Below are 24,262 nucleotides of genomic sequence, written 5' to 3' on the forward strand. Positions count from 1 at the left end.
GCCAACAAATCTGGAAGTGAATGCGAGTGGCTGTGTGGTATTTAGTCTGTTTTGAAATTTCTTTCTTTGTGTCAGCTTCACGTCAGTACTTTGTATAAGTGAAGCGGGTGGATGGGTTGGGTTGATTAACGGGCGATTGTTGCTTATTTGCAATTGGAGCCCCCTTTCTTCTCCACTTGGATGGGGCCAGAAGGAGCTCACATGTTGTGACTTTGAACGGGGGTTAGTGAGACATACATGGGTTGGTTATTGGTCATTAGGATTCATGTATGAGAGGATTAGTATGAGAAAGCATTCGCAACAGTTGCCTTATATGTTCATTCATATGACGGATTGTATATATATTATGATCAGGGTCCAATGGAATGCCCGATGAATCGGACACTGATCGTGCTGCTATTGTTTAGATAGGCTCTTTAGCCGCCTGGTGAAACACTGTACTGTCTAGACCCTGTCGCTACTACTATTCAGTCGTACTGACAAGCGCTAGGGATTGCTGGTGCCTAATGATCAGATAATTGATGTTACATTCACACCAGCAACATCTGATATATAACGGGGCAGTGCTGAAGATCAGCGATGGAGTAATTTCCAGCGTGTGGGGCTCAAGTTGAACTTCGTCTCGATTTCTAGCTTCATTTAAGGGTATGAACTATGGGTAGGGCCAAAGTACCAGGAACATTGTTGGTGAGAAGAGGTACAAAGTCAATGCAGACATGGCTTAATAAATCAAGTACACAAAGACAAGTAGGATATAAAACTTTAAAGCGAGCAGTGTAGCAAGTACCACGGGACGATGGCGCATCTGGGAGCGCGTCAGACTGAAGATCTGGAGGTGGCCGGTTCAAGCCCGGCTCGTCCCATCCTTTTTTATCACTTTTATTTTTTGTTTACCATCCGGAATCCTATTTCTTTGTCTTTCAAGGCATGCCCCCTCTTCTTCTGCTTATCACTATTCAATTGCACATCAAAGACTAGTCTCAACAAAACTTTCCGTAATAAGACCGTCTAGCCTGCCCCAAATTGCTCCAACACTTTGATATCATAAACACCAAGCATACGATCATCCGCCCTACCACACTCAAGCAAGGAGATTTGATCTGTTCCGCCTGTCCCGATGCTTATCTTAGGTTAACTGTCAGGATGATCAGCGGTCCATTATCTTAAATACGCCCAATGAATGGACCCTATCATCCCTGTTTGGGGCCAAAGACGGGTACCTGGTAAGATCGCAATAATCATTCCATAATTGTAAAGTAGAGGCATCGGGGCATCTGCTCGATGCAGTATCAAAGCGCCAACTCTCTATCGCGTAACGGTTCATCAGCACCATTGTCTCTTCCTAAACTAACCGATTGGTGGCAGGCTTGGTGGTAGCGCCGGAGGAACTCAGTCAGCGTTGGATGGCGATCGGGTCTAAATTTAGCTGGGGGGAGAACCGGCCCCGAAAGGGTCCAGCACCAAAGCCTGAGCCCAACCAACAGCCTCCTAGTCCCTTGTAGGCAAACCTGTGTGAATCCATTGACACCCGCTTGGCACCTGCAAAGCCCGCCAACCAGATGGAGAAAAGCCGGGCCTCTTCCTCCGGCGCCACTCGCTCTGCCAACTTCATGTCCCCCGTCAGACTTATATCCTGCGTGTGACACTCGTTTTCCTCCCGTCAACTCTTTCGCTACTCTCGACCACCCTTTGCTGCATCTTCCTATTTTGCCAGCCATTTGACGACATGTCAGATAGCACGCTGGTGTCAGTCGTTATCCGGAATCGCTAGTTGTTCCCGTCATTCGTTCCCATTTATCTTCACTTCCCCACCCCTCCCCTTTAAGTGAGACGTGAGAATGCGCTGGTCAACGTGCCTTACCAGCGCCCTCCTCGCGTCCACAGCACCGCTGGTCGCTGCAACCAGACTCATTGAATCAAATGCTCTGAATATCTGCCAAGATAGCAACAATTTTACTGCCACCTACTTCAGCGTCCGCTTCACTCCCGAGAATCGTTCTTTGGTTCTGAGTTTCGATGGCGTGGCCGCCATCTCCGGCAAAGTCACTGCCGATCTTTCCGTCGACGTCTATGGCTACCAGTTGACTGGTGAGACGTTGGATCCATGTAAAATGAATATAGAGGGTCTCTGTCCGATGAGCGCGGGTGCCATCAACGTTCAGAACACCCCAATCCAGATTCCGGAAGATGTGGTGCGCCGGATTCCGGGTCTGTAGTATCCCGCGCATTGATTGATCGTCTAATGTTAACAACCTTCCAGGTATCGCATACACTGTGCCAGACCTTGATGCCACCGTTCGGGTTTACATCAATTCCACAGATACCGGCACTAGTATTACATGTCTCGAAGCGACCTTGTCGAATGGAAAAACAGTCTACCAGAAAGGAGTCGGATGGACGACAGCGGTGATCTCCGGCGTCGGGCTTATCGCTTCAGCTGTCGCAGCTGGTCTAGGCAACTCGAACACTGCGGCCCATGTCGCCGCTAACGTGCTGGCCTTTTTCAGCTTCATGCAATCGCAGGCCATGTTTGGGATGATTTCGGTCCACATGCCGCCGATCGTGGAAGCATGGACCCAGAACATGCAATGGAGCATGGGCATCATCCACGTTAAGTTCTTGGATACCATTTGCACCTGGTACCAAAGGGCAACCGGTGGTACGCCGTCGACTGTTTTGTCGGAGCTCTCGACTACGTCTGTTGAAGTTCTCAAAAAGCGATCTTTGGACAGCGTTACCAATGTGTTCAAAAGACAATACGCCCAGTCGGAGACCGCCACTACCGGTACCACAGAGGTGCGGGGTATCGATCGCGTGGGATTCAGGGCCGGCATTGAGGGCACCAACATCTTCCTCAACGGCTTTATCTTCTTTGTCTTTTTCGTCGCGGTGGTGATGATCATCGTCGGCTTGCTCAAGGTGGGAAGCCGCTTCCTGGCGAAGAAGGGAAAGACCAAGACCGACAAGTTTGGAGATTTTCATGTGTCCAAGGGAATCCTTTACCGACTCATTTTCATCGGATTTCCGCAAATGTGTGTTCTCTGTCTGTGGGAATTTACGCAGCATGATTCGGCAGCCGAAGTTGTCCTGGCGGTGGTTATGCTAGTTTCCATGATCTGCACGCTAGGCTGGGCGGCCTTCCGAGTCATCATCCTCGCGCGGAGGTCGGTAGCAATGCATCGAAACCCAGCCTATATCCTCTACTCAGACGAAGCCTGTTTGAACAAGCTGGGATTTCTATATGTGCATTACCGAGCCACCGCCTACTACTTCCTCGTGTTCGCGCTGCTGTACATCTTCATCAAGGCGATGTTCATCAGTCTGAGCCAACCGGCCCCAGTTGTGCAGACAGTGGCCATGGTGATTATCGAGACCTCGGCGCTTATTGGGATTAGTATCGTGCGCCCGTGGATGGACAAAAAGACCAATGGCTACAACATTGCCATCGCATCCATCAACTTCGTGAATTCCATTCTGTTGCTTTTCTTTTCCAACGTCTTCGACCAGCCCGGCATCGTGACCGGTGTGATGGGTGTCGTTTTCTTTGTGTACAATGCCGCCTTTGCACTGATTCTGCTCTTCCTTGTTCTTTACAGCTCTGTATACGCCATCTTCTCCAAGGATCCGGACCTGCGCTATCGACCGATGCGGGACGACCGAGGATCTTTTGCCAAGTCGGGCAGCCAGTTGATCACAGAGCTCGATGCGCTGGGTACGACTGCTCGGGGAGAGGGGACTCCGGAAATGTGGAACAAAGGCAGTCTGCTTGATGACACTGGATCTGTTGCCAGCGAGGGGCTGCATCGAAGTCACCAAGATCTGGCCCGGGACACTGCTCCTGGTCGTGAAATGTCTGAGACGCCCGTCAGCCAGGCGAATTTGTTTCCCATCAGCCGAGGGAGCAGCCCTGTTCATAGAGCGGCGTCACTGAATGCCGCGGGTGTGCGTCGCAGTGTGTTGAGTGACAGCGATAATGCATCTGCGACTCATCCGCATGCAAACCTATGATGGATCTGATGGATAGGACAACTGGGGCGTTAATTTACTTCAAAATGTATCTAAGTTATATCTTGCGCGTGCTGAATTTATTTGGTCTGGTTTTAACGTACGCGAACTTGTAGGTTCTTCTCTGCATAATACCGCGCGGCACACCTCGGGTGTTGTGGATCTTCAGCGACGGGCTAACCCGACCCCCGTGGGGAATGCAGCGAACAGACCCTGTAGACACCATCAGGCGAGGCTCGGCATTTCCGGCTGTCTCCCGTCTCTCTTGCCGAGTCTCCTCTTTCCACTTCTTCTCCTCGTTGTCTCCTCTTTTCATCTCAGGACCCATCTCTTTCAGTCTCCCGATCCACTGCCCCCATGCCGATGTCTGCCAAGTCATGCACTGCAGTCCATCTACCAACCAGCCAACAGCACGATTGCCTCGTCCCCACGCGCGTCATTTCCGTCCATCACCCCGAACCATGTAGCAGTGGAGACCAGGGATATGCGTCATTGCTCGGAAGGATGATTCACCGATAACTTTGATCGCTGCTCCCATCGGCTGCCATTGTACCGACTGAGCCTGATGGCCGATATTTAGCCGTGCACAAAGCCTGCTTGAGAGACACCCAATCTCACCAAATCATCTCACAATGTGGTCTTCCTGGCTGCTATCGGCCTTACTGGCCACTGAGGCGTTGGCCGTGCCCTACGAGGAGTACATCTTAGCCCCGAGCTCTCGCGACTTGGCTCCTGCGTCTGTTCGCCAGGTGAACGGTTCCGTCACCAATGCGGCCGCCTTGACGGGTGCTGGCGGGCAGGCCACTTTTAACGGCGTCTCATCGGTGACATATGACTTTGGCATCAATGTTGCTGGTATCGTGTCTGTGGATGTCGCTTCCGCCTCCTCCGAGTCCGCCTTTATCGGCGTGACCTTCACCGAGTCTAGTATGTGGATTAGTAACGAGGCATGCGATGCTACCCAGGATGCGGGTCTTGACACTCCGCTCTGGTTCGCTGTCGGACAGGGAGCGGGTGTGTATACAGTGGAGAAGAAGTACGACCGGGGTGCCTTCCGGTATATGACCGTTGTGAGCAACACCACCGCCACGGTCTCCCTCAACAGCGTCAAGATCAACTATACGGCTTCTCCCACGCAGGATCTCCGTGCGTACACGGGGTACTTTCACAGCAACGATGAGCTCCTCAACCGCATCTGGTATGCCGGTGCCTATACCTTACAACTATGCAGTATCGATCCCACTACGGGAGACGCTTTGGTGGGACTGGGCGTCGTCACCTCGTCTGAGACCATCACACTTCCGCAGACGGATAAGTGGTGGAACAACTACACCATCACCAATGGCAGCAGTACCTTGACGGATGGAGCCAAACGTGACCGGCTTGTCTGGCCAGGTGACATGTCCATTGCTTTGGAGAGCGTGGCTGTCAGTACCGAGGATCTGTATAGTGTCCGCACGGCTTTGGAATCTTTGTATGCTCTTCAAAAACCCGATGGCCGACTTCCCTATGCTGGAAAGCCATTCTTTGATACGGTCAGCTTCACCTACCATCTGCACAGCCTGGTTGGCGCGGCATCTTATTACCAATACACTGGGGACCGCGCGTGGTTGACCCGGTACTGGGGTCAGTACAAGAAGGGTGTGCAATGGGCGTTGTCGAGCGTGGACAGCACAGGTTTGGCCAATATCACAGCCGATGCTGACTGGCTAAGGTTTGGCATGGGAGCGCACGTAAGTATATACCTGGACATCAATGAGTGCAATGCTAATGACAACAGAACATCGAAGCGAATGCAATCCTGTACTACGTCCTCAACGATGCCATATCTCTCGCCCAGGCTCTGAATGACAACGCACCCATCAGAAACTGGACCGCTACTGCAGCCCGGATCAAGGCAGTGGCGAATGAGCTCCTCTGGGACGACAAGAACGGCCTCTACACCGATAACGAGACCACCACCCTGCACCCGCAAGACGGTAACTCCTGGGCCGTCAAGGCAAACCTCACCCTCTCTGCCACCCAGAGTGCCATCGTCTCTGAATCGCTCGCTGCCCGCTGGGGACCATACGGAGCACCCGCCCCGGAGGCAGGCGCAACAGTGTCGCCTTTCATCGGCGGCTTCGAGCTGCAAGCCCACTACCAGGCCGGCCAGCCTGATCGCGCCCTTGATCTACTGCGATTGCAGTGGGGATTCATGCTGGACGATCCGCGGATGACCAACTCTACTTTCATCGAGGGGTACTCCACGGACGGATCGCTAGCCTACGCGCCGTACACCAATACGCCGCGAGTGTCGCACGCGCACGGGTGGTCCACGGGCCCGACGTCCGCGTTGACCATCTACACAGCCGGATTGCGTGTCACCGGACCAGCGGGTGCGACCTGGCTGTACAAGCCACAGCCGGGCAATTTGACCCAAGTTGAAGCTGGGTTTAGTACCCGGCTGGGGTCGTTCGCGTCAAGCTTCAGCAGATCGGGGGGTAGATATCAGGAACTGTCGTTCACCACGCCGAACGGAACGACTGGCTCGGTGGAGCTGGGGGATGTGAGTGGACAATTAGTCTCGGACCGGGGGGTGAAGGTGCAGTTAGTGGGAGGTAAAGCGAGTGGACTGCAGGGTGGGAAATGGCGGTTGAATGTGTAATGATTAGCAGTGAGCTGAATATATGACGACGTCGGTGTGATGCCTTCACTACGGCAATATAAATGTTGAGCTTTGTCTCTAATTTGCCCCAATCCACACCTACAAAGTATACTCAAAATGAACCTCCTACTCCTCCTATCATCCCTCCTCCTACTCACCACCACAGCAACGGCCACAACTCTCATCCCCGACCCAGGAAACCGCATTACCATCCCAACCTGGCACATCCAGCCCACCACCAACACCACCCCAAACACACTCAACCTCAACCTCACCACCCCAGATTCCCACTCCACAATCCTCGCCACCCTCCTCCACCCCCAAAACCAACCGAACCCCATCATCCCGCCCTACAACGAAACCGCCCTCTTCCACAGCACCACCCTCTCCACCATCCCCACAACCCCCTTCCAATCCCCCTGGCTCTACACCACCACCCTCACCCTCCCACATTCTATTTCTTCCCACTCAAACACAAACACAAACACAAACATCATCCTCTCAACCCACGGCATCTCCTCCCGCGGAGACATCTTCGTCAACAATGCCCACATAGGTTCTATATCTGGAGCTTACAACGGGCAGGAATATGATATATCCCCAGAGATAAAAGAAGGAGAGAATGAGGTGCAAGTGAAGGTGTACCCCGTGGATTATACCAGGGATTTTGGTATCGGCTGGGCGGATTGGAATCCCCCGCCGCCGGATAAGGGCATGGGGGTTTGGAGAGGGGTGGAGGTTAGGGGGGTATATGGGGTTGCGGTGCAGGAAATGAGTGTGGTTGTTGTTGGGGATGTTGCTGAGATAGAAGGAGGTAGTGGGGGAAAGGATGTGAAGGTGAGGGTTAGGGTTGGGGTGAGGAATTGGGGGGAGGGGAGTGTTAAAGGGTGGTTTATGGGGAGGGTTTATGATAATTCTACTGATGATGATAATAATTCTGGAGTGCAGTTTGCTGAAGCTGTCACTCTACGAGGCGGGGAGGTTACTACACTTGAAGCAGAGGTTACTATCAAGAATCCAAAGATATGGTGGCCCGCTACCTGGGGAAAGCAGGACATGTACACTGTCTCTGCGAACTTCACCCTCAACGACGGAACATTATCTGATACAGCGGAATGCTCATTCGGCATCCGGTCTGTTACTGCGACATTCACCGACCACGGAGACGAAAAGGACGTCTCGTTCAATGTCAACGGATACCCCTTCCACGTCCGCGGCGCAGGATACAGCCCTGACATATTCCTCCGGTTTGATATCGATCGTGTACGCACACTCCTACAAGCCGTGCTCGATATGGGACTCAACACAATCCGACTAGAAGGCAAGCTCGAACAGCCACAGTTCTATGATCTGGCCGATAGAATGGGTATCATGGTGTTGGCCGGGTGGGAGTGTTGCGATAAGTGGGAGGCGTGGGAGGTATACATACCCTCCTTTCCTATACCCTAACCCATCCTATCGTCATAGAGTATGCTAATGAAGGGCAGTACAACACCGACCTCTCCAAAAACCATCCCTGGACAAACACAGACTACCTAACCGCCCAAGCAATGCTCACCCACACATCCCTCCTTCTCCAACCCCACCCCTGCATCCTCGCCTTCCTCCTCGGCTCCGACTACCCCCCCAACCCCCGCGCCTTTACCCTCTACACCACCGCCCTGAACCACTCCGACTGGACTGCCCCCATCATCTCCTCCGCTTCAGCCCGCATCCACCCCTCCGGCATGAAAATGCTCGGTCCTTACGACTGGGTGCCCCCCAACTACTGGTACGGGGAGCGCCTCGGCGCAGCATACGGTTTCGGCTCAGAGCAAGGCGCAGGGGTCGGGACTCCCGAACTACCCAGTCTGCGACGATTTCTCTCCGAGGAAGAACTAGATCGTCTATGGAAGGAGAAGAATGCAGGGATGTACCATATGTCTCCTGCTGGATCGCAGTTCCATACAAGGGGGGTGTATAATGCTGCGCTGTGGGGGAGATTCGGCAAGCCGAAGTCCTTGGAGGAGTATGTGTTTCTGGCGCAGGTGGTGGATTATGAGGCCACTAGGGCGGAGTTTGAGGCGTTTGCGGTGAGGCAGAATAGATCCGGTAGGGCTGCGACGGGGGTAGTGTACTGGATGCTGAATAGTGCGTGGCCGAGTTTACATTGGCAGCTTGTGGATTATTATCTCAAGAGAGGGGGCGCGTATTATGGGGTGAAGGTTGGTGCGAGGGGCGTGCATGTTGCGGTGGATTATGAGAGTGGGGAGGTGTATGTTGTGAATCATGGGGTGAAGAGGGGGCAGGGGTGGGTGGTTGTTGTTGATGTTGTGGGGTTGGATGGGAAGAGGTTGTATCATGAGGAGGTGAAGGGTGTGGTGATGGGTCCGACTATGTCGAAGAAGGTTACGTCTGTTGTTCCTTGGGTTGGGGGCTGGGATGGGGTGGTCTTTCTGAGACTATTATTGAAGGACAGTGGGGGAGGCGTGCTGAGTAGGAATGTGTATACCCTCCCTGGGCAACTTGATGTTCTGGATTGGGATGAGTCGACGTGGTATACAACGCCTGTTAGTGAGTATGCGAACTTCTCGGCATTGAGGGGGTTGCCTACGGTAGAGATGGGTGTTAGTGGGAAGATGGGTGGTGGTGGTGGAGGGGTGAGTGTCACTTTGGAGAATCGGGATAAGGTGCCGGCGTGGTTTGTGAGGATCAGCATGGTGGATGAGGCTGGTGGGGAGGTGGATGTGTGGTGGGAGGATAATTGTGTGAGTGTGCTGGGGGGAGAGAAGGTGGTTGTGAGTGGGAGAGTGGATAACAGTGGGAAGATGAGGATAGGGAGGATGAGGGTTGTGGTGGAGGGGGGAAATGTGCGGAGGAGGGGATGCTATATTTGATGATATGCTAGGATATTTGAATCTAAATAATTCTGAGTATGTTGATGAGTAGTATCCACATCTATACTATATCAACTGTGTTTAGATACATCCATATATCCAAATCTAACTCCCATATACCCAAACCAAGAAAGATTATGACCAGCATAATACCCAACTGCATCACACTAAAACTGCTTCACCGTCTTCTGCAACCCCCCAAACCTCAGCGGCTTTCTCGTATACTTGTCTGGCTCCTCCCTCGCCCCCTTCTTCCAATAGTCAAACTCCATCCACACATTCTCCTTCATCTGCTCATCCATCGCCTCGAGGAATTCACCCAGATCCGGACTCAATGGGATAACTCCCGTCTCAAGCACATACTGATCCCACAGCTTCAACAACACCTTCATTCTCTCCGGCTCATTCTCCGCCAAGTCGTGCACTTCGCCCGGATCGTTCCTCAGATTATACAGCTGCCAGCGCTCTGGTCCCTTCGGTTTCGGGATATACACGATCTTCCAGTCGCCGTAGCGCAGGGCTGCACGACCACACGTCTCCCAGCCCTGGATGAAGTCCTCTGGGTGGATTCGTGCCGCGCTGCCATTGGCCCAGGGGTAGATGGACTTCCCGCGCATGGGAACGATCTCCCGTCCCTGGTATGTCGGTGCGGGGTGCTTGAGACCGGCCATATCCAGAATAGTAGGGGCGAGGTCCATGACTGTGGCGAACTGGTCTGTTATAGCACCAGCCTGGACATGAGGAGACGTCTGCACTGAAGTAGGGAATCTAGCGAGGAAAGGTACGCGAACACCTCCCTCAGTTGTGTACGCTTTGTACAATCTAGACGGAGCGGTAGCTGCCTGCGCCCACCGCGGGCCGTACCAGATGAAGGAGTTGTAGTTGCCCAGGTTCTCGAGCGAGTTATCGTAGTATTTCTGAAGATGAGGGAGGACTCCACTCTTCACCAGAGGGTATGCTTCGTAGGCTGCGCCCTCGGCACCATTGTCAGACATGAAGCAGACGAACGTATTGTCCAGCTCGTCAATAGAGGCGAGATAGTCGACGACCTTGCCGACATTGGCGTCGATGCACTCGACCATACCAGCGAAGACTTCCATCGCGGTGGAGGACATTTTTTGTTCCTCTGGGGAGAGCTCAGACCAGGGCTTGGCCTCGTCTTCCTCTGCAACCACAGGATGGGGCTCGACGCTGTCAGGAATCATGCCGAGAGCTTTGAGACGCTCGAGACGGCGTTGGCGCAGGACATCAGGACCTTCGTCGTAGACGCCGCGGTAGTGGTCGATATACTCGCGGGGAGCTTGCAGGGGCCAGTGGGGCGCTGTGAAGGGGAGATAGGCGAAGAAAGGCCGGTCGTCGCCGCGCTCGTGCCAGTCTTTCAGGTAATCACGCATCTTGTCGCCGTAGCCGTCGGACGAGTACCATCCATCTGGGAGTTTCTTGACGTATTGGTCGTCTTCCGTGTGCAAGGCGATGTAACTAGCTTCGAGGAAGGTGGGAGTCTCATCGGTGCCTTGGAGCTGGGGCTCGAAGGCGTAGTGGTTGGAGCAGGCTGGGAGATGGGCGAGAGAACGGTCGAAGCCGCGACGGTAGGGCGAGCGCTCTGGGGTCAGACCCAGGTGCCATTTACCTGCCATCAAGGTGTGGTAGCCCCCGTCGCGGAGGACTTCGGGAAGAGCGACGACGCGCTCGTTGAGGTAGCCTTCGTAACCGGGCATACCGCGCTGAGGAGCGGTGCTCATGCCGCCGCCCTTGGGGTCATTCTGGCCAGAGATGTTGGTCCATTCGACGAGGTTACCCAGACCGGCGATGTGGTGGTCGGTGCCGGTCATGATCATGGCGCGAGTGGGGCTGTAGTTATCTATTAGAATGGGTTGAAAGTATGATGCATGTATACAAGAAGGGGACGTACGAGCATGCTGCCGCAGCGTGAAAGTCTGTAAAGCGAACACCCTCTTGAGCCAGACGGTTGAGGTTGGGAGTGCGAATCTCTCCTCCAAAGCAACCAATGTCAGAGAAGCCCAGATCGTCGGCGACGACTACGAGGAAGTTGGGGCGTTTCGGAGCCATGATGTACGATATGGACAAGAGACTAAGATGCAAGACTCACAGCTGATTAGAGGCGACAAGACAGGGGGTATTGGGGTATTTAAGTAGCATCTACCCCGTACTGCCCATCGGCTCTCGGCTGAGGCACGCGGCCTCGCCATTAAGCGCAACCAGAAACCAGAATTGATGGCGGGAGAGTATCAGATGGAGAGGGGCATCACCATCCGATTGGCAAACCGCGTGAGGAGACGGTCAACCCGCAGTCAATCCGCATGTTGGAGCCAATGAGCGGATCACGTCATGATCCCCGCTTCTCACGCACTCGGCTGTCGGCTGCCTTGCCTTATACGATCCTGGTCGGATGATCACTAAGTTGCTGTCTACTCAAGAAGTAGAGTGGCAACTGACCGGAAAAGTTTTGGGATAGAGGCAAGTTGCCCGTTTTTGAGGGTTTTGCACCGCTGGTTCACGATTACTTAGCAGTGGCGGAAGAAGCACCCGCCGTAACGGTGGTTGTATATACCCTCACGGCCATCTATACTCCCGACCCGTAATCAATCAATGCTTATCGGCTATTATCTTAGCAACGGTGGTCTACGATATAGGTAGTCTTAACAGATACTGGGGAATGCATAGTATCATACTATGATGTGGTCTACTCATCCCATACCACACTACTCAACCCCGTCGATGTTCCAACCACTCCTGGTTCGCCGATCTGCACATTCGCCACCTCATCCCCCAGCTTTCCAGTCTGCGGGTCCCGCGTTACAATTGCAACATTCGACGACGATTGATCGCCAATCGCAACCAAATCTCCCGCCTTGTTGATCACAAACGTCCGGGGCACCTTGCCGTAGGATGATGTGAGCTCGTCCAAGGTGACCGTGTTATTTGAGGAATGGTCCAGATTCGCCATTGAGTCGTTGGGGGCGAAGCCTTGATCGCTCCGGATCGACACATACAACGAGTTGCCCGCTTGGCGGATTTCCGATGGCGTAGCCCCGTCCGGTAGCTGGCCGTCGGTGTATGGCTCGAACGACTGAAACTCGTCAAAGCTGAGACAGCCGTCGGATGTGTAGGAGACCGTAAACCCTTTGAAGTGTCCGTCCAGCTCATCGACGATATACAGGATCTGACTGTCTTGCTGCCGGGTCTTTAGTTGTCTGGTGAGTGTAGAGTGCTCTGTCTGCCAGAACAGGCCATGTCGGGGTCCACTGCCCTCTGGATAAGTCAGATCAGGGCAGGCCCCGTCCAACTCACCAGTAGACTTGTCGATGGCGTACACACGGACGAGATCCGCTCCCAGATCCGGCACGAGTATAAAGGATCCAGTCGGGTCCAAGAGAACTTGGTGAGGATGAGGGGCACTCTGCTGCGGGTTCTGTTTGGTTTCTGAGAGGGTGTAGCGGAAAACCTGGAGGTTCTCATCCCCATCATTCAAAGGGAGACGGAATGTGGACATCGCGGAGCCACCACTGCAAACATTAGACCATAATCATCAAGCCTAGGAAGACACATACTAGTGAGCGATGGCTAGATATTGAGCACCGTCATCACCGTTATAAAAGATACTGTTCACCCCGCCCCCCGGTGCCGCAGCAGTGGCTATCTCCGTAAGGGTGCCGTCCTGGTCGGCCGCCAGAGTGGTCAGAGATCCATTGGTGGACGCATCACCAGACTCATCGGAGCAGTAAAGAATGCGCGAGGCCGAGTCGAAGGTAAGCCAGCTGGGCATCGAGCCACAAGTCTTGAGCGAGGAGGCGATGGACAGGGAGTAGGTGCCGTCGCTGTCCTGAAGGGAGAGGCTGTAGACGGACCCGTCATAGTGGGTAGCGTAGAGGTTGGTTGCTGTCGCCAGAGACAGACATGTTGCCAGCCAACTGAGAGTAAGTTGTCGACCCATGTTGATTTTAGGTGGTCTGATGCATCGAGGGATGATGAGGTCAATAAATACCCACCGCACGGGGCCAGGAATGGATCTGCATTCTGCGGGTGAAATATTCCAGGGACGGTAGGAGCGCTGCAGCTGCATGTCTACTGTCAGTAATGTAGAGAAACTCTGTAGCCGAGGGTAGAAGCCTCTGTACTGGAGTACAGCTTCTCCTCCCTGTCTCAGTCTAGCCAGCCATTTTGTTTAGTTCACCAATCATTATGGACAAACTGATGGAATCCCTTGCTTTGCTTTAAGACCATCTGAACATAAATGCGCTTGTAGCTGCTGAAGTAAGTCGTTCCATACAATGCTAGCATACCATGACCTAACCAAGGCGAGAGGAGTAAAGAAAGTCAAGAGACATCGCTTGCATACACCTTCCTGATCAGGGCATCTAATCAGGCCTATCGCAGAACCAAACAGTGCAAACACTTGAACCCTGGATAATGCATATATTACTAAGCATACGTACCGGAAATCCGGAGATATCACGTGGCGATGTTCTCCGCGGTTCCTGGTATGTGGCTTACAAGCCAACATCGCCAGTAACCCTCTCACTATACTGAGACTACACTCCAGCATGGGCTGGGTCGGAGTCGCCACACTCATTGCAACAGCATGCTTTTTGCTGTACCGCTACCCCCCCGGAACCTGGGCTCCTGAGCCCCCGGCATCCAAACCACTCCCGAAGCCCGTCAACCCCCCTGCGGCTCGCGCGACAGAGAAAACACCAGTCAACGGCGAAGCGAAGCCCCCTAACGATGAAGATGATGCTGCGAGCGACACCCAGAACACTCCCAAGGCAGTCCCATCCAGCGCACCTGCGGTGGATGTACCTTCTTTCCGACTCGACGACAGCGCCGATCAATCCCGCCCCTCGGTACCGCAAATCCAGACCAGCGCTCAAACTCAAACCACGATGAAACCACCCTCTCAACCCCTAACACAGACGAAGATGGCAGACAGCACTCTTATGCCTCCCCCGCCCCCACCACAGCAATCGATCCCCGCAAAGAGCTCCTCCCTTATGCCTCCTCCGGCCCCGCCGCGTCTCCGTCCGATCGCATCGCAGACTACTTCTGCGCCCTCCCTCGCACCGGGGCGATATCCCCCACGCCCGAATAATACCACGAGCTCGAGTTCATTGCGCCCACCACCCTCCGCTGCTGCTTCCCTGCGCGCCCCGCCGAGCAGCGGCCTCTCGAGCAGCACGCTCGCCCCGACGAAGGTGACCAAACCATCTAGCTCTTCGAAACGAGCGGTTCTCGAACCAGGATACTCGCCGTTAGATTGGGCGGCCTTGACATCCAACCCGAACAACAAGTTGCGGGGAGAGAACCTCCCTCCGACACTGATCCGAGTAACGCCTTCGATGCTGAAAGCACAGAATGGCCGCAAGGGCATGGACGCTTGGACATCATACCAGGGGAAAGTCTACAACATTACACCGTACCTCCCCTTTCACCCCGGCGGCCGGGGAGAACTTCTCCGCGGCGCGGGCAAAGACTCAGGGAAATTATTCTTCGAGATCCACCCCTGGGTGAACTGGGACGCTATACTGGGAGAATGTCTCGTGGGGATACTGGTTTCCGAGAACGACGAGTCGGATAATAAGCTAGATGCGATGGATTAATCCCTGTATACATAGACTCATGCTGTTGATCCGTGTACCTATTCTACACTTTAGAAGATGATACCCTAGAAACGATACAAATAGAACAGAATCATATCGTTATACCCCACAATCCCATAATAAGAAAGAAGATAAGATTACAACTCATCTTTCTTTACCCCCTGAATACCCACCAATTCCGTCTCAAAGATCAACGTCGCACCGCCAGGAATCGGTCCAATGCCCCGGTCACCGTATCCCAGCTCAGGCGGAATCGTCAACGTGCGCTTCTCTCCAATGCACATGTCCTGGAGACCTTGGTCCCATCTACACAGAAACAAGCAGCCAATTAGCCTAATTCCTTTCCCTATATACTCAATAGAACAGATAATGGAAAGATGGTGAATACATACCCCTTAATAACTCTCCCAGCCCCCAACTTAAACTTCAACGGAGTGCCGCGGTTATAACTAGCATCGAACTCGGATCCGTCCGACGCGAGCTTGCCCCGGTAGTGCATGGACACTGTATCTCCGATTCGGGTCTTGCGGTTGCATTCGACCGAGTGGGTGACTTCGATTCCGAGGTCGGCGGCGGAGGCGAGGGTGGTGAGGGAGAGGGTGAGGAGGGTGGCGAGGGTTGGGAGGCGCATTTTGGTGGTGGTGTTATATATCTGAATTGATGGATGGGGTGGTTTGTTGGAGGGGTGGGAGTTGTAGATTGGGAGGAGTAATTGAATTGAGGAGATGCGGATACGTATACTTAAGTAGGCGGGAGCGGAGGAGATGCGGAGGTGGTTTGGTGGTAGTTAAGTTAGTGGTTGCCGGGCGGTTAGATAAGTAGGTAGGTTTGGTTAGATTAGCTGGGAAGGGTTGCTAGGGGTATGCCGAGTTCATGTTGGTGTGGAAGAAGATGCTAACTATGTTTTTTACTTTTATGGATCAATGTGATTGATTAATCTAACTAGCAAAAAAGAAGATATGCTGATTGTAAAAGAGGTGACGCGCTAGGAAGAAGAAAAACAAAAAAACAAAAAAGTGACTAGACTGGGGCTCGATCCCAGGACCTTATGCGTGTGAAGCATACGTGATAACCAACTACACCATCCAGCCAACTTGTTGTGATAGTTTTCTAGCAGTACTGAACTATGAATGAATAAACATGCCGCTGGCCTAAAGGATTAATTTCATTCTCTTCACCATTGCGTACTTTCCATCTACATTCCACAATAACATGTTTCAGATGGGATGGTTTGTGAAGACTGTCATCATATATTGTCATAAATGGTATCTATATGTACAAAGAAGAAATTTATCTAATATTTTTAAGCCCATTTACCCAGCAGGGCCATCAATAGAGCACCGAGACATAGTAGACCGAAAGCCGCCAGAACGATCTGGATCGGTGCCTTTCGCATCGACGTGCTGAACATGAACTCATGGGCCAGTAGCTCCACCAGGGCCGTGTAAATGAGAATGCCGGCCGAAATTGAGTCAAAGACACCGCTGACGATCAACGTCGTGGCGCCATCAGACGCATAAGAGTCGCGCACGCCTAGACCGATCGCAATGGCAATAGGCGTGGAGATACCGTAGCCAAGTCCAAGGAAATAGGGGGTCCATCGCTTGGAGTGTGGCCAAGGAACAGTAGCTAACCGAGATCCCAGACCCAGGCCTTCAAAGGTTTGGTGGAAGACAAGGACAACGTAGAGTGTCACAAATTCGGAGCCGGTGACCGCCAGGGTCAACCCAATGAAAACGGAGTGGAAGATGATTCCGAACTCCAAAATGAAGATGGAGGTCAATTGAGCCACGTACTCCTCTAGATCGGAGTGCTGCTTTCCGAGCTCGATATCATGGTGTTCGCGGGAATGACCGAGATGGTCCTCCCCCGGCATATGGGTCTTCATGTCAACCGACTCAGCAGGGGAGGAGGTAGTAGTATGCTCGATTTTCTCATGATGATGATCATCCTCGTCGTGAGAATGGCCGTGGCCGAATCGAGCAAAGCGCATGACCATTAGCTCCACGAAGAACAGTACCACAATGGTCATTAGCACGATGCCCTCGACCCAAGAGTATTCTGTGATTGGGCCGGTAAGGCAGTCGTCGGTCAAGGCCTCTTCTGCAGGGGCAAGCAGGTGAATAAATGCGGTGGCAATGATGACACCGGAGCCAAAGTATTTGGCGATGAAGAAGGCGCACTTTGCAATCTTGGAGTCCTTGAAACTCCGGGCCATGACGGGAAAGAGAGCCCCGCATGTTGAACCGATGAGAATGACAAAGATAGACGAGATACGCAGGCCCATACGGCCATCATATCCGTTGCCCGTCTCACAAGCAGGTGTTGCATCTCTGGCAACTAGACTTTGAAGAGAGTCCATCTTCCACCGTTGCTTGTATGCGACCGGCGGTCCTCTGCAGACCGTCTGGACCAGCTTAGAATAGCACGGGCCCGCCCGAAGAAGGTAGGGATGATCGAAACAACGTCTGACAGGTATCCGGTCCAATGGCGTGCAGGATCGTGTGACAGGAGGATAGCGGAAGTGTAGGCACGTGGAAGAAGAATGTCAACTGCAGTGATCGGTTGAGATTGCTGGAGGTTCGTCTGCAAGGTCCCCCGGCTCTTAAATTGGTTTCTCAAATGTGCGCCAAGTTGTCAGTGTGAGAGTTGGGCGTCCCCAAGGTCCCTAAGGCTGGTCCACGTCAAAGGGTCCGGCGATGAACGGCGTTGAACCGGTGCTGAGGACCTTGGTGGCACTGGTGAGGGGTTGCACAAACGCGATCGCTGAGGCGTCGATTTCGATTTGAGTTAGACAAGGAACGATCTCAGCACTTGCCAGCGCGCAGCTCACCTGGACACAAGTGAGAAGTTCAATTGAGCAACACAACACAAAGCAAGAACAGGGGGTGAATGCAGAGGCGTCTCCATGATGGCGGGCGACGGAGACTTCCAGTCCGTTCTGGGTAAAGTGCGAAGTTGCATCAGATGGGGACCTTGGGGGAAAGCGGCGGGTTCACCTCAAGAGTTTTCGCTCAAAAGTGAGGACCTTGTGGACGAGGTCTTTCTTTTACTGGTCTCTGATTGGCTCCGATGAACTATAGCGGGGAATTTTGACGCAATGGTTAGCGGCCCGGAACCTTGTTGATCCGATAATGCTCATTTCCTACAACCCGATTGGTTATTTTGGAGCGGTCAGAAGGGCGGAGGCATCATATCTTGGCAGAAACAAAAGTGGGATGAACACCTGCTCGATTAGGTAATGGTTATGCCTTGAGTATCCATGCTGCAGTATCCATGCTGCAAACACAGGCCATACTATTGAGTAGTCTCCTATCACCAATAAGCTGAAGCATAATTAAATTTTAGCGCACTGATACGCCAAGGCATGCAATGACAGTCATGATCCGGCAGACACATGAGTGACCGAGATGTCAGCATCAACCAAACCCCGTGCGCGTTAAGGGAGTGCCAAGTCTAAGGGATGAGTACTAAGTATTTCCAAGGAGGCTGCCATGCATCATGTCTATTGGAGCGGGAGCCACTGTTTCTGGCTTTCAGGGTCCCAGGTATCCCACTAGTGCGGGGATATAGTCAGGAATGGGGCGTCCAGATAACCTTGATGTGAAGCATCGTGTGACCTTGCATCGAAGCTCCACTCAGCCACTCAAATTGGGCAGTGTACTTAGCAGGCTCGACTGCCTTTTCTACAGAGTTCACGCCTCGTGGCATTATGCTTACACACGGAAACCATCGCTAATCCAACGCTAACAATGGATCCAAGTTAGACGGAATATATCTCCTCTCATCGAGTCATGGCATACTTCAGTGACAGACAAAATTCCAGCAAGGCGACTAGTTCGGAAACACTCTTCCTATCAGAACAGAAGATTTAAGTAATAAGTAATAAATGATAGATGATCATTAATAATACGGTACCTAATGATACTATTCAAGGATGCCAATCCGGATCGCGATTGTTGTCACTCTCATCATCCTCTTTCTCTTCTTCTTCTTCTTCTTCTTCTTCTTCTTCTTCTTCTTCTTCTTCTTCTTCCTCTTCTTCTTCTTCCTCTTCTTCGGCTTCGTCCTCCTCGGCCTCGGCCTCGTCCCCGTTACCCCCTTGTCCCCCCTGCCCCCAATTATCGGCAACTGGTTGCCATTGACCACCCGTCCTCGCGTAGACGACCCTTGCCCCCCTAGTGACCAGATGTCGTGGGCAATAATTGCCCACAGGCTGTCGCTGCCTTGGGCCCAATCTGGTGCACCTCACGTTGGTGCCGAGTTGTGGGGGGCATTGCTTGAAGGGGCCGGGGGTTGTGCATCCACACGAGTAGACGAGAATTTGATAGAAGCACCTTGATCATACTAATAAGATTATGTGAGGTGGTATGATTTGATTACTCTACTTACATTATGGAAGAGAGTAGAATGTGGGAGATTATTTCAACTGTGCTGTCTATTGGACTATGGTATGCTCAAACCTAAAAAACATCTTTGCTATGAAATGCAAGCCGTGATGCACCTTCCTCATTTGGCTGCTCACTTACATCGTGGTTTCCTGATTTAGCATACTTCCGTCGTCCAACTTCTGCGTCGGAAGCACTTTGGGTATCGCCTCCACGGACGTCATGAGTATATCCGTGGCTGCCATGAAGGTATTACTTGCTGTTTTAAAAGTGCACATTCGTTGTTCTACTAGCCAATTGATTGGGAAGTACTACTCTCAGCCTGATGAGACACATCTACGCTTCATGACATCAGCTCAAATGAAACAAGCCAAGGTTTCGGACAAGCCAATCCGATCTTCCCCTTATTCCATAACCATCGCTATCATGACATCTTCGCCGAACCGGACATTCTTAATTAGCCCATATACAGTGCCATTCTGGCGGTAGCTTCAGGTCTCTGGAGAACTCACTCTGGAAACATGAAAGCTATAAATCGTTCCTTCTACCACACAATCGACGCTAAGTCCTATCATGACAGGCCCAGCTGTCTCGTCTGCGGCTTTGTCTTTGCGAACGGGACCAGCGAGGACGATCATTACAGTTACGTGGATACGAGATACTATGTAGGAAGTAACCTCTGTCGCGCTCAGCTTCTAGAGGATTGGAGACCTTCTGAGAAGAAAAGATGGTGCAAGAAAACATGGTGGAACACTTCCCGCGCAGGTCAGCCACCCTGGTACACTAGATACCCTCAGCTGTTGACTGATTGGTCCAGTTCTATACCGCCCTGCAACAGGCACCTGTCGACTTTCTGGGGTCATCATGCATCCTCTGACAACCGGATTGGTTCCAATGAATGAGACAGATGGTTATATTTGCGGTAGTTGGGAGGGCTGGTTATCCCCCAAAGAACGACAAGTTTTCGTACGTCCGGACATTCTATGCCCAACCCAGGAGCCGGAGCCCGACGTTGAGTGGGTGGCTTACTTTGTTCACTCTCGCTGCTGGGAGCTACTTACTCACCACGACTTGGGGACGATTGCGGAGAAGGACCTGGGCATAGTTCTCGACGCTCTCCGAGACAGACATAAGACTCTCCGAGGCAGACGTAAGAAAACCGGTCACCAACCTAGATCCTGGTATTGGATGTTGTGTCGGGAAGGTTAGGGTCCCCCCAGGTCCGACATTCAATGACGCTGACCTTGAATCTCTACCAGATCCTGTTCGTACAAAATGCGTTACAGGAGCCATTTGTCTAGCACTAAAATACGAAAAGCGAAGGAAATTGATGATGAAACGAAAGGGCCATTTGGTCACCCGAAAGGCACCACGTCCCAGACCCTGCGTTCTTCCGATGGAAATACTTTATATGATTCTTAGATATCTTCCATATCAGACGATTGCGAACGTGGAAAAAGGATTGCGCCTCAATCTTGGTAATAGATTTTGGCGCACTTGGCTCTCTAGCCGAATATTCTACGAAGTGAGTGATATTGCCATCGACGAGGTTAATTGGAAGCGCCTATCCATGTTGCTGGAACGACGACTCAAGAAGTCAAACGCTTTGGCCATCCGACGGTTTTTATTAGCCTCTCTGGATAATGTTATGAGGTTTGTTGAAATGTAACTTGATGGGAAGGCCATCTATTACGAGTTTGAATAATGAATAATAATAAATAATGCGTCTGATAATACTATTCAAGGATGGAAGTCTGGGTCGCTCTTATTGTTATTCTCATCTTCATCTTCATCATCTTTGTTTCCATCATCTACTTCGCTTTTTTTTCTTCTTTCTCTCACCCTTATCATCTTCTTCTTTGGCTTCATCCTCCTCGGCCTCGCTCCCGTCCCCTCCATGGTGCAGGGCCAGACCTGCGAGACGATCGAGTCCATTATCAGTTCGGCGATAGCGGTGAGATCATGAGCGTCGGTGTGGAGAGGGCCATCTAATCCGTGGCTTTTCATGTCTGCTTCGAACCAGTCTTAGGGGTGGAGGGCCTCTGCCTATCCATGGTCATCATTAGAGCAGTTCCGTCGTGTATGAGAGGTTGCTGGAGAGACGATAAGTTAAACAACTCGAAAACCCCATGTCGCAGTAAGCTCACAGCCTGTCGGCTTTTGAAAAGCCCAAGCCAAATCAATTGGCGAGTAAGGCAACGAATGTGCAATAACAGAAACAGAAATTGATACCTCCGTGACGTCCGCGGAGGCGATGCCCAGAATGCTTCCAACAAAGAGGCCGGACGACGGAAGGGTGCCAAATCTGAAAAGCACGATGTATGAAGTGAGGAGCCAATTGAGAAAGGTGCAATAAGGCTCGCATTTTCTGTAGAACTGAGCGTACCGTAACTAAATACTAGGTAGCACAATCGGAATAAGCTATCTCTCAACATACACTCTTGAAATATAAGTGGAGCAATAGATTCATAACACCATATACTGTTATCTGTTGAGTCATTCACTCCAGCCAGGGTCAGCTGATCCTTTGCTTCTTTTTCCCGCGTGGTCTTCCAGCACCTTTTCCAACCACCAACCATCTTGGGATCCAGATAGCTCAAATTCATACCTTTGACCCTTTATCTTGTCATTGTATTATATATTATGAAGGTGCTTCTATCAGATCTTTATCTATTCGTGCAGATACACTACTCCCGACCCCTTTAAGCAATGCCTCCCACTACTCGGCACCAATGTGAGGTGCACCAAATTGGGCCCCAGGCAACAAGAACTTGTGGGCAACTATTACCCAAAATATTGGTCGTTATGGAAGCAAGGATCATCTACGTGAGGCTGCATGGCACAATGGCAGCCAGTTGCGGGTGATTTCAGTATGGGAGACGCCCCTGATGGCTGTGGACAAGTCCCACGTACCGTTCCCGAGGATATTCGTACAATCCTCGTCGACTTCATCACGAAGTAATCCATTGGGAGAATACCACGATCCAGACCGATACCGCAGTCGATAGTGTCCTCCGGGAGGAGACCTCCAATGAACTACGGGCGACAGGTGTTATCACCCAACTTCTCGATGGATCATCCAAGACGGTTGATGCGACGAAGAAAATTGTTGTCTCGGGCGCCGTGTACTGCAGTTCCGCCATTATGATGCGTGGATCCCGCGAGGAGCTGGTCCAATTTAACATCAACGGCAAGATTGACCTGCCTGGAGCGGGTAGGAGCCTGACGGACTATCTGGTTAGCTCCACCCTTGAATATTAGCTCTATATTGCCTCTGACCTGCATGCAGATCATTTTTACGTTCTACGAGATCGAAAAGGAAGGCCAGACAAACTACTGGCATCCTACCACAAAAGCAACAGGGCCAAGGCCTACATGCAGTGAAAGGGGCAGACGTTTGGCTTGTTGTCAACATTCCTCTTCTGCTGTTTCGCATTCATGGACGTGTGGTCGAAGGCCAAGCCCGATGAGACACGACCCGAGACAGCTTGGATGGGACTCTATGAAGCTTACGCCACCCAGCCCAAAGTCGAATCTTCACGATCGAGTCTCAAGACGGCCCCAAGCTGTATTAAGGTTATTCTATTGGCCATATTTTGTATATAGTTACCTATCTATGCCTAACATTATCAGGGAAAAGTAATTTATTTCCGATGTCATCTATAACCAATCCCTTGACTGAAAATGAACATAGCCCGCGAAGCCCAACATCAATCAAAGCACGCATTTCCTCAACTCAAACAACCTCAAACTCCGCACTACTAGGCCCCTCCCCATTACAAGCTGTCAGATCCATCGGACAAGCACTCATAAACACCACACACTCCTGCTCGGCCCTCAGCACCACAAAATCCCCGACCTTACTATCCGGCTCCAAAACCCTCAACCCATTCCCACTAATCTCCACATTCATGAACAAATTCAACGGATCAGGCGTCCATCCACTCTCCAGCAACCCAGAAACATGTCCGAACGCCGGCTCAGCACATTGCTTCACAGCGTCGCGAAGATTCTGGGCACAGTTGTCGTGGTCCGCGGTACCTCCAAGTTCGAGATATCGTTCTGGAGAGCAAGCTGCGTAGAGAACGTCGTGTGTGCCCCGGGATGTGTCCTCGGTGATGGTCAAGATAGGGTTTCGGTTGTTGTCAACAAAGGATTCGTTGATTGAGGGAAGGAGCTTTTGTAGGGTGGGTCGGGTGTGGGCCATGGACATGTATCTGGGGACCGTGTTGGGTGTGGAGGGGATCGTGAATGCCCAGGTGTCGATGACTTGGCTTCCGGAGGTGTTTATGATTTTGATTGATTGGCCGGGGTGGAGTCGTTGGAAGGCGAAGCTTCGGGCTGGGATGGTGGGCATTTTTGTATAGAGGATGGCTATAGCAGGGTTGGCTTTTTTGGAGTTCCTGAGCCTGAGTTCTATATCCACGAAGGTCTATGCGTACTGATTCATAAATGAAGGTTCAAGCAACGACTTCCAACGGGACAAGTGCTGGTATTATATGCTCAACCCCTTGAGTTGCATTGATAAGCTGCGTGTCTCCAGAAGAAGATAAGGTGACGTCATTTCTCCGCGGAATCACTCACATATTGGGCTGTCAGGCAGTATAACATTTCCTCTGCTGAAACCCGCATAACCCTTGTATACTGTCGAGACTTCTTCGTTTCCTTTTAGATGTGGTGTAGCTAGCTAGAAAGCTGGTCTGGTGGAGCCTCCAAAAGTAAAGGTGG

The 24,262-nt window shown here is 52.0% G+C and overlaps 12 protein-coding genes and 2 non-coding genes across 14 annotated transcripts; 7 read left to right on the forward strand and 7 right to left on the reverse strand.

The window, feature by feature from the left end:
* The first annotated feature begins 790 nt into the window (after nucleotides 1-790).
* Nucleotides 791-863, forward strand: BO85DRAFT_t28. Its single transcript has one exon. It is a non-coding gene; the product is annotated as a tRNA-Phe (tRNA).
* A 975-nt stretch (nucleotides 864-1,838) lies between these two features.
* BO85DRAFT_456175 (transient receptor potential ion channel family protein) lies at nucleotides 1,839-4,008 on the forward strand (the record flags this gene model as incomplete). The annotated part of the gene is made up of 2 exons (XM_025661429.1): nucleotides 1,839-2,208; nucleotides 2,261-4,008. The coding sequence occupies 2 exons, from the start codon at nucleotides 1,839-1,841 to the stop codon at nucleotides 4,006-4,008; spliced, it is 2,118 nt and encodes a 705-aa protein (XP_025520069.1).
* Nucleotides 4,009-4,637: 629 nt separating this feature from the next.
* On the forward strand, nucleotides 4,638-6,652 carry BO85DRAFT_484163 (putative alpha-L-rhamnosidase A; the record flags this gene model as incomplete). The annotated part of the gene is made up of 2 exons (XM_025663213.1): nucleotides 4,638-5,738; nucleotides 5,786-6,652. The coding sequence occupies 2 exons, from the start codon at nucleotides 4,638-4,640 to the stop codon at nucleotides 6,650-6,652; spliced, it is 1,968 nt and encodes a 655-aa protein (XP_025520070.1).
* Nucleotides 6,653-6,769: 117 nt separating this feature from the next.
* On the forward strand, nucleotides 6,770-9,528 carry BO85DRAFT_361937 (putative glycosyl hydrolase; the record flags this gene model as incomplete). Its single annotated transcript, XM_025655603.1, has 2 exons — nucleotides 6,770-8,071; nucleotides 8,140-9,528. The coding sequence occupies 2 exons, from the start codon at nucleotides 6,770-6,772 to the stop codon at nucleotides 9,526-9,528; spliced, it is 2,691 nt and encodes an 896-aa protein (XP_025520071.1).
* A 28-nt stretch (nucleotides 9,529-9,556) lies between these two features.
* On the reverse strand, nucleotides 9,557-11,769 carry BO85DRAFT_413154 (arylsulfatase). Its single transcript, XM_025657595.1, has 2 exons — nucleotides 11,441-11,769; nucleotides 9,557-11,379 (listed from the first exon to the last, which is right to left on the reverse strand). Exons 1-2 carry the CDS (start codon nucleotides 11,596-11,598, stop codon nucleotides 9,696-9,698), a joined length of 1,842 nt encoding a protein of 613 aa, XP_025520072.1. The 5' UTR covers nucleotides 11,599-11,769; the 3' UTR covers nucleotides 9,557-9,695.
* Nucleotides 11,770-12,160: 391 nt separating this feature from the next.
* BO85DRAFT_445576 (lactonase family protein) lies at nucleotides 12,161-13,839 on the reverse strand (the record flags this gene model as incomplete). Its single annotated transcript, XM_025659296.1, has 2 exons — nucleotides 13,101-13,839; nucleotides 12,161-13,055 (listed from the first exon to the last, which is right to left on the reverse strand). Coding segments are annotated over exons 1-2 (1,202 nt in total), but the record flags the coding sequence as incomplete, so codon positions are not given.
* A 223-nt stretch (nucleotides 13,840-14,062) lies between these two features.
* BO85DRAFT_445577 (uncharacterized protein) lies at nucleotides 14,063-15,560 on the forward strand. The gene is made up of 2 exons (XM_025659297.1): nucleotides 14,063-15,452; nucleotides 15,539-15,560. Exon 1 carries the CDS (start codon nucleotides 14,094-14,096, stop codon nucleotides 15,144-15,146), a length of 1,053 nt encoding a protein of 350 aa, XP_025520074.1. The 5' UTR covers nucleotides 14,063-14,093; the 3' UTR covers nucleotides 15,147-15,452; nucleotides 15,539-15,560.
* Nucleotides 15,284-15,777, reverse strand: fkbp3 (peptidylprolyl isomerase family protein FPR2; the record flags this gene model as incomplete). The annotated part of the gene is made up of 2 exons (XM_025663214.1): nucleotides 15,284-15,452; nucleotides 15,539-15,777. 2 exons carry the CDS (start codon nucleotides 15,775-15,777, stop codon nucleotides 15,284-15,286), a joined length of 408 nt encoding a protein of 135 aa, XP_025520075.1.
* A 386-nt stretch (nucleotides 15,778-16,163) lies between these two features.
* On the reverse strand, nucleotides 16,164-16,237 carry BO85DRAFT_t43. The gene has a single exon. It is a non-coding gene; the product is annotated as a tRNA-Val (tRNA).
* A 131-nt stretch (nucleotides 16,238-16,368) lies between these two features.
* On the reverse strand, nucleotides 16,369-17,661 carry zrfB (low-affinity Zn(2+) transporter ZRT2). The gene has a single exon (XM_025653960.1). It carries the CDS (start codon nucleotides 17,506-17,508, stop codon nucleotides 16,450-16,452), a length of 1,059 nt encoding a protein of 352 aa, XP_025520076.1. The 5' UTR covers nucleotides 17,509-17,661; the 3' UTR covers nucleotides 16,369-16,449.
* A 1,416-nt stretch (nucleotides 17,662-19,077) lies between these two features.
* On the reverse strand, nucleotides 19,078-19,779 carry BO85DRAFT_516698 (uncharacterized protein; the record flags this gene model as incomplete). Its single annotated transcript, XM_025664860.1, has 2 exons — nucleotides 19,078-19,324; nucleotides 19,676-19,779. The coding sequence occupies 2 exons, from the start codon at nucleotides 19,777-19,779 to the stop codon at nucleotides 19,078-19,080; spliced, it is 351 nt and encodes a 116-aa protein (XP_025520077.1).
* Nucleotides 19,686-21,286, forward strand: BO85DRAFT_127825 (uncharacterized protein). The gene is made up of 3 exons (XM_025653961.1): nucleotides 19,686-20,299; nucleotides 20,352-20,738; nucleotides 20,794-21,286. Exons 1-3 carry the CDS (start codon nucleotides 20,056-20,058, stop codon nucleotides 21,201-21,203), a joined length of 1,041 nt encoding a protein of 346 aa, XP_025520078.1. The 5' UTR covers nucleotides 19,686-20,055; the 3' UTR covers nucleotides 21,204-21,286.
* Nucleotides 21,287-22,406: 1,120 nt separating this feature from the next.
* Nucleotides 22,407-22,795, forward strand: BO85DRAFT_484172 (uncharacterized protein; the record flags this gene model as incomplete). The annotated part of the gene is made up of 2 exons (XM_025663215.1): nucleotides 22,407-22,492; nucleotides 22,543-22,795. The coding sequence occupies 2 exons, from the start codon at nucleotides 22,407-22,409 to the stop codon at nucleotides 22,793-22,795; spliced, it is 339 nt and encodes a 112-aa protein (XP_025520079.1).
* A 245-nt stretch (nucleotides 22,796-23,040) lies between these two features.
* BO85DRAFT_445582 (uncharacterized protein) lies at nucleotides 23,041-24,143 on the reverse strand. The gene is made up of 3 exons (XM_025659298.1): nucleotides 24,119-24,143; nucleotides 23,977-24,044; nucleotides 23,041-23,908 (listed from the first exon to the last, which is right to left on the reverse strand). The coding sequence occupies exon 3, from the start codon at nucleotides 23,889-23,891 to the stop codon at nucleotides 23,271-23,273; it is 621 nt and encodes a 206-aa protein (XP_025520080.1). The 5' UTR covers nucleotides 23,892-23,908; nucleotides 23,977-24,044; nucleotides 24,119-24,143; the 3' UTR covers nucleotides 23,041-23,270.
* Nucleotides 24,144-24,262: the final 119 nt, after the last annotated feature.

Source organism: Aspergillus piperis (genome assembly GCF_003184755.1).
Source record: "Aspergillus piperis CBS 112811 unplaced genomic scaffold BO85scaffold_2, whole genome shotgun sequence".
Taxonomy (NCBI): Eukaryota; Fungi; Ascomycota; class Eurotiomycetes; order Eurotiales; family Aspergillaceae; genus Aspergillus; species Aspergillus piperis.